Source organism: Zea mays, chromosome 8 (genome assembly GCF_902167145.1).
Source record: "Zea mays cultivar B73 chromosome 8, Zm-B73-REFERENCE-NAM-5.0, whole genome shotgun sequence".
Lineage (NCBI taxonomy): Eukaryota > Viridiplantae > Streptophyta > Magnoliopsida > Poales > Poaceae > Zea > Zea mays.
The window spans coordinates 137,417,000-137,423,310 of NC_050103.1; the positions used below are offsets into that span (position 1 = coordinate 137,417,000).

The 6,311-nt window shown below is 45.0% G+C and overlaps 1 protein-coding gene across 1 annotated transcript; it reads left to right on the top strand.

The window, feature by feature from the left end:
- The first annotated feature begins 4,038 nt into the window (after positions 1–4,038).
- LOC100382072 (uncharacterized) lies at positions 4,039–5,005 on the top strand. The gene has a single exon (NM_001174835.1). The coding sequence runs from the start codon at positions 4,231–4,233 to the stop codon at positions 4,609–4,611; it is 381 nt and encodes a 126-aa protein (NP_001168306.1). The 5' UTR covers positions 4,039–4,230; the 3' UTR covers positions 4,612–5,005.
- Positions 5,006–6,311: the final 1,306 nt, after the last annotated feature.

The window sequence follows — 6,311 nt, forward strand, 5'->3', positions numbered from 1 at the left end:
ATGATCCGAGCACCGAGCCGATCGACCCCGATGTGCTCATGAGGGTCGGAGGAGGCAAGAAACATGGGCGGTACTGGATTGCCGACGGGGCAATCGACTCGTCCTCCACTCCCACTCTGTCTCAGGTGAGAGCAAGGAGCACGGGCTCGAGTCCAGCCATACGACCTCGGCACGACAGCTCACAGCATCGCATACAGCAACTCGAGGTTAGTGCTTCTGTAACTCGTCCTTCCTTGAGTTATATACCTACTCTTTGAGTTACTATAACGTTGGCTTGTAATATTACAGACCCAACTAGAAGAAGAGAGGAGGGAACGTCACGAGATGGAGGCGAGGATGATGGCGGAGCGGGAGGCGGAGCGCTGGGCAGATCATCAGAGGATGGCGGAGATGTTCCAATACATGCAGAGCCTTGGCGCCGCACAGGGCATCGCTCCGCCACCTCCATTGTTCCCTCCAGTTGACCCTGCTCTCTTCCACACTCCTGTGAGTATCAAAATTGTAGTTAGATGTTTGTAATGCATCTGGTATAACACATGCAATCTCTTCTCTGTGCAGGGCCAATCTGGGGTGGCATCCAACAACCCTCCGGAAGGGTTCAGCCCAACGCAGCCCCGGTCAAACCGCCCACCTCCATGAGTGTTGTGTCTTCATTGTTTTAGACTTCAGAACTTATGTATAATACTTATGTCTGTGTTTGATACTTATGTGAGAGCTTGCGACGTTTGAGACTTATGTTTGTGTTTAATACTTGTGTTGAACACTTATGTTTGTGATGGATATTTATGTTTGTGGTGACGGTTTTATATTTGTGTTGTCTATTTATGTCTGTGATGATATCTGTGATGTATATATGTGATATATATGTGATATCTTCTGTTTGTGGGATGGAATACAAACAACAAATAAAAAAGGTATATACTGGTCACTTTGCCGAGTGTAACACTCGACAAAGAGGCGCTTTGCCGAGTGTCAGGGTCATAACACTCGGCAAAGAGCACAGACCTGGGCACCGGTTTAGGTTCTTTGTCGAGTGTTATGTCGCTGACACTCGGCAAAGAGGTCGGCTTTGCCGAGTGCCGCACAGAACACTCGACAAAGAGCCTGACATGGGGACCCTCCCTGGCGAGGCTCTTTGCCGAGTGTCCCAAGTGGCACTCGGCAAAGATGGATTCTTTGCCGAGTGCTGCCGGGCAGACACTCGGCAAAGATAACTACTTTGTCGAGTGTCACCAGGGACACTCGGCAAAGCCGTCGTCTCCGTCACCCGGCGCCGTAACGGCTGCTTTTCTTTGCCGAGTGCCCGAGAAAAAGCACTCGGCAAAGAAGGCTTTGCCGATGCACTGTTTGCCGAGCCTTCTTTGTCGAGTGTCACACTCCTTTGCTGAGTGTTTTTAAGGCTTCACCGAGTGCTTCAGGCACTCAGCAAAGCGATTGATTCCGGTAGTGGGAGTAACACCTGAATTTGGTAGGTATTATGGAAAAAAATTTATACCCCAAATTTAGTGTGTTACACATATATGCTGCTAGCTAGTCCTCTCCACGGTCCACACATGAGTGACCACTGAGAAAGATCTAGACAGAGAGAAGAGATGAGTAATGGAGAATTCAATGATTCAACAGCCAATGCAATATTCTTTTAAGGTATCTCAGCTCGCATCAGAGATTTGCATCGATCAACCCACGCAGCAGATAACGACTGATCCATGGGCAGGCATGCGTATTTATGTAGCTTCTTGGATGGTGATATATCGGTTCCTTTGGAATAAAATGTCCACATATGCTTTCAGTAGTTGCAGTGGAAGATATAACGGTATGTCCATGGCAACGAACCCTAGGCCTAGTATACCACTAGTGCATAGCTGGACGCCTGGACCCCAAAGGAGATGAGAGCTTTCAAGATGGCTAGGGTTTACATTTTTGCTAAAATTTGTTTACTTTTATTTTTTATGCAAAAAGTTCCTCGAATATAGAATTTGAGACGGTACGCTCCCCCCGCCACCCCACCCAAAAAAAAAATATTTAATTTTGAAATTAAAACAATATTCTCAACCCTAAGCCTAGTATGCCACTTGTGCATATATAGAGGGAGAGAAACTTAGTGAAAGTTTTAAGGTTGGGTTGCTAATTAATTCAAGTTTTGATATAAATAATCAGTGTCAACAAAACCGGTATGGCCAAAGGTTAGTTTTTTTAGAATAAGGTCAAAGTTATAGCATTATATTATGTCTGAGTTTAATTTGATAACAAAGGATATGTGTGGAGGTTAATTAAATTAAATACCGCAGTAGCTAGCTCGTCCATTCACTTTTCTTAGATGGTTGGTAATGGTAATTCCATCCATTTCTTGGAGAGTCAAATAAAAGGAAGAATAAACAACTAGAGCGAAACCCTTACGTGGCTTATTAGTGAGCTTCCTTTGACAAGTCTTGTGGAATCCCCAGTTTAAGAATATGTAGAAGCTTGTAATATTTTCCTTTAGGTCCCGTTTGTTTCTTTTCATTTTGAGGAATTGGAATCTTACTAATGGAATAGACTATTTTTTTTAGAATGTGATATTCCACCACTTTCCAAAATTATCATATAAGCCTATCTCAAATTCATGGGGTGAAGGATGAAAATTGATTTTATAGATGTATATACTATTTTTTCCGATGTACAACTTATAGCACATCCTTCTACTTGCTTCACTATAACATAAATGTAGTATATAACTATCTCTCTCGTATGATTTAGGATGATATACAAATATATTATATATATAAATATATGAACTTAATTAGTTTTGTCTAAATTATAATTATTAAAATTCAACGAAACAAACGGGCCTACTGTAATTGCCTGTTCTTCGGCAGTCGGCACCACGCGAAAAAAAGATGGTCGTTGAGACTTGACACAGAAGTGGGCAGGGGAGAGTTTGAGCCCAATTCAATTCATTCGTGTGGATCAGTGTGCATTCCTTGCCCACTTGGGTTCGGCGGTGTTGCTAGTGGAATGCTGGGCTAGGTTGCGTGGGCCTTAGGCTGCCCGGTTTCGAAGATTGAGCCCATGCCTTTTTTGCAGCTCAAGCATTTCCTTTTCACTTTGTCTGTATTATCACTGATCACACGTACATCTAACAGAATAATGGTACTCCTAAAAGGTTAGTGCACAATCCTCTCGAGAATGTTTAGAGCAATTTTTTTAAAAAAAATACTAGTATATAATAATAACTAGTTTTTGTTATTGTCATATAATATAATGGATGCTCTCTCTAGACATACACATATCGATGCAGTAATACTAGTGTTGATATACTAGTAGGACGGAGTGAGTAAGACACAAGGTTTACCAACTTTATTGCACCTACGTATGTCTTAGTTGTATCTTTTACTTAAAAGCGCACGATGGTGTCGGAATTGTACATGACCTGAACATATGTTTGGTTTAACTAGTAATTAGCCCTGTACAGGCTCTAAACCTAAGTAGGTAGCAGTATGGGTATCATGAATGAATGGGATGCACGGCGTTTGATGAGACTGAGACTGAGACGACCGGCCTAGATGGTCCATGGATGGGTGGAAATTAATATCAACGCGAAATAGTAATGCTGACCATGCTCCCCCAAACGTAAAGACTAGTCGTCCTCGTTGAACAGCCGTACGTATGTTATGTACTCCTATATATATATATATATATATATATATATATATATATATATATATATATATATATATATATATATATATATATATATATATATATATATATATATATATATATATATATATATATATATATATGTCCATAAAGCACGTGGCCCGTTAGTCCGGCACGAAGCACGTTATTTTAACACGACACGAGCACGTCACGGCACGGGTTGAAGCGGGCCCAGGCTCAGCCTAGCCCGGATAGCGTGCCGGGCCCGACAGACATTTGAGTCCGTTGGGCTGGCCCAAGCATGGCACGGTATCTGCGGGGCCTTTTAACCAGCCCGTTTATTTTAACCACAAGACGCAAGGCCACAAGTCCCTGATACTCCAACGGCCCAACCCCAGCCGCCAGCCCAACACCCACCGGCAAACCCTAACCCACTCTTCCTCCCTTAGTCCCTCTCGTTCCTGGCGGCTGGCTCTCTCTTCCCTGCGGCGGCGCATCTGGGCACGGAGCCGTTCCTGTACGACTATACGTGCATGCAGGAGCCATGCCGGGGAAGCGCTGGGGAGTCGTTCGACCCGTTCCTGTACGTGCATGCGGGAGCCATGCTGGGAAAGCGCTGGGGAGCCGTTCGGCCCGTTCCTGTACGTGTATGCGGCGGCGCGTCTACTAGCTTCAGGGAGCAGCTGCGCAAGGAGATCACGGCGGCTCCTGTCCAACCGCCTTATCGGGCCAGCGGAAGGACCTGGGAGTAGCTACGCAAGGAGACCACGACGACTCCTGTCCAACTGCCTCGTCGGGCCAGGGGAAGGACCTCCTGTCGCTACTGCTGGCCGGGACGGAGGAGGCCACCGACCGGCGGCTCACCACGAGGGAGCTGGTGGACGGGGCAAGACCTTCTTCTTCGGCGGGCACGAGACCACGACGTTGGCGCTGTCGTGGATGCTGCTCATGCTCGTCGCGCACCCGGACTGACAGGACGCGTTTGCGGGCTCGGGCGGGCACGAGCCACTAAATGGGCCGTGCTATTCGGGCCGGGCCGGCACGATCGGGCCTACACCGTGTCGTGCTCAGGAAGAGATTTGAGTCCATCGGACGTCACGACACGGTTAAGTGGACGGGCCTAACCGTGCCGGGCTCAAACGGGTCGGGCCGAGTCGGGCTTGGACTGGGCCGGGCCGGGCTGCCCGTTTGGACATCTATATGTACTCCCAAAAGTAGATTATGTATGTATACAATTAATATAACCGTGGGGTGTGGGGACCAGCTGCTGAGTGGCTTATGTATGTAAAGCTTTTAATTCCATTGGAAGCCGCTAAACGAGCTAAAACGCTTTAATCAACTTTTAGTCCATTTTGTTTAGAACTTTAGTCAGTTTGCTTTTGCCCCATGGATCTAAAAAGACCCATATATGGTGGGTGTTGGAGTGAGGTAAACAAGGCAGGCAGGCCACAAGGTAGCACGGCATGGCCTTGACGCCTAACAAAGAAAAAAAATCAACTTTGGAGACGTGTTTAAATTTTTAGCTAACTTTAGTTTTATACAATGTGTACAAGATTTATGACGCGCAGAAGCACATGCTACAAAGTTCTCCGGTGGAGCATCTCCAAAGATTAACAAAAAATTACTAAATTTACTGATTTAGCTACTATGTAAAATAGAATTTAGAATAAAAGAGTATAGACTCCAACAGACTCGGTACATTCAAAACTTTCTATGGCGAATAAAGCAAGCTAAAAAAATAGAGGGCGAAGGCCGAAGGTGTAGGATAAAGAGTCTAGTTCGGACGTTCCTTTTTTTCTAACAATAATCAAATTTGTTTTTTACAAAACGATCTGGCTAGTCTAGAAGGAAGCCAGAAACAATAGTGAAAATACAATACGTTGGGAACACGAGTATATACAAATACAAAATACCAAAACCCGTCATCATTAGATCCAACAAATGCCGCACTTGCTGTTGTACCCACCCACCATATTACACTTTTATTATCACTACTACATTACGTTAGGAGCCAAGAGAAAAAGGTCCAAAAAAAAACGACATACTTGTCCAATAGCGCCGACACGATTTCAAGCACGGGTCCTCCATTCTATTCGGACACGTACGCGCTCGGAAGCTTTCGAATCTCACTTCTCTTTTCGAAAACGTTTTTCTTTTTTTTTTAAAAAAAGAACAAGGCACTTGGAAGAAAGTGTTGAGAACTACGTTACCACGGATCACCAGATTCGCTCCCTTCTCTCCCATCAGCAGTAGAGGCGCAAGAAGATGTAGAGAACCTGTCTCCCTTCCCATAAGCACGACAGAGAAAACACACGAGACACTGGATATAGGGTTGGGCCTCTGACCTCTTTTTTATCTCTCTATTCCATATGAGGGGTATAGGTTATATATATAGAGACGCGATAGCCCTCAGGGCTATATTCGGTATTTGCCCACATTACCCTTCATTAGGGTTTCTCAACACTCCCCCTTGGGCGAATACCGCGACCAACACATGCCTCGTTAAAACTCCAAAAAAACTCAGTGGAAAAAATATGGAGAAAGAGTGCATGGTGATACAAATTGCATTTGCACTTTGTTGCCTCGTTAAAAACCTCATGTGAGAAACTTCAAGAAAACTCACCAAGGGAAAACGAGTACAACAGCTGTCATCGGGACAGATTTCGATCCTC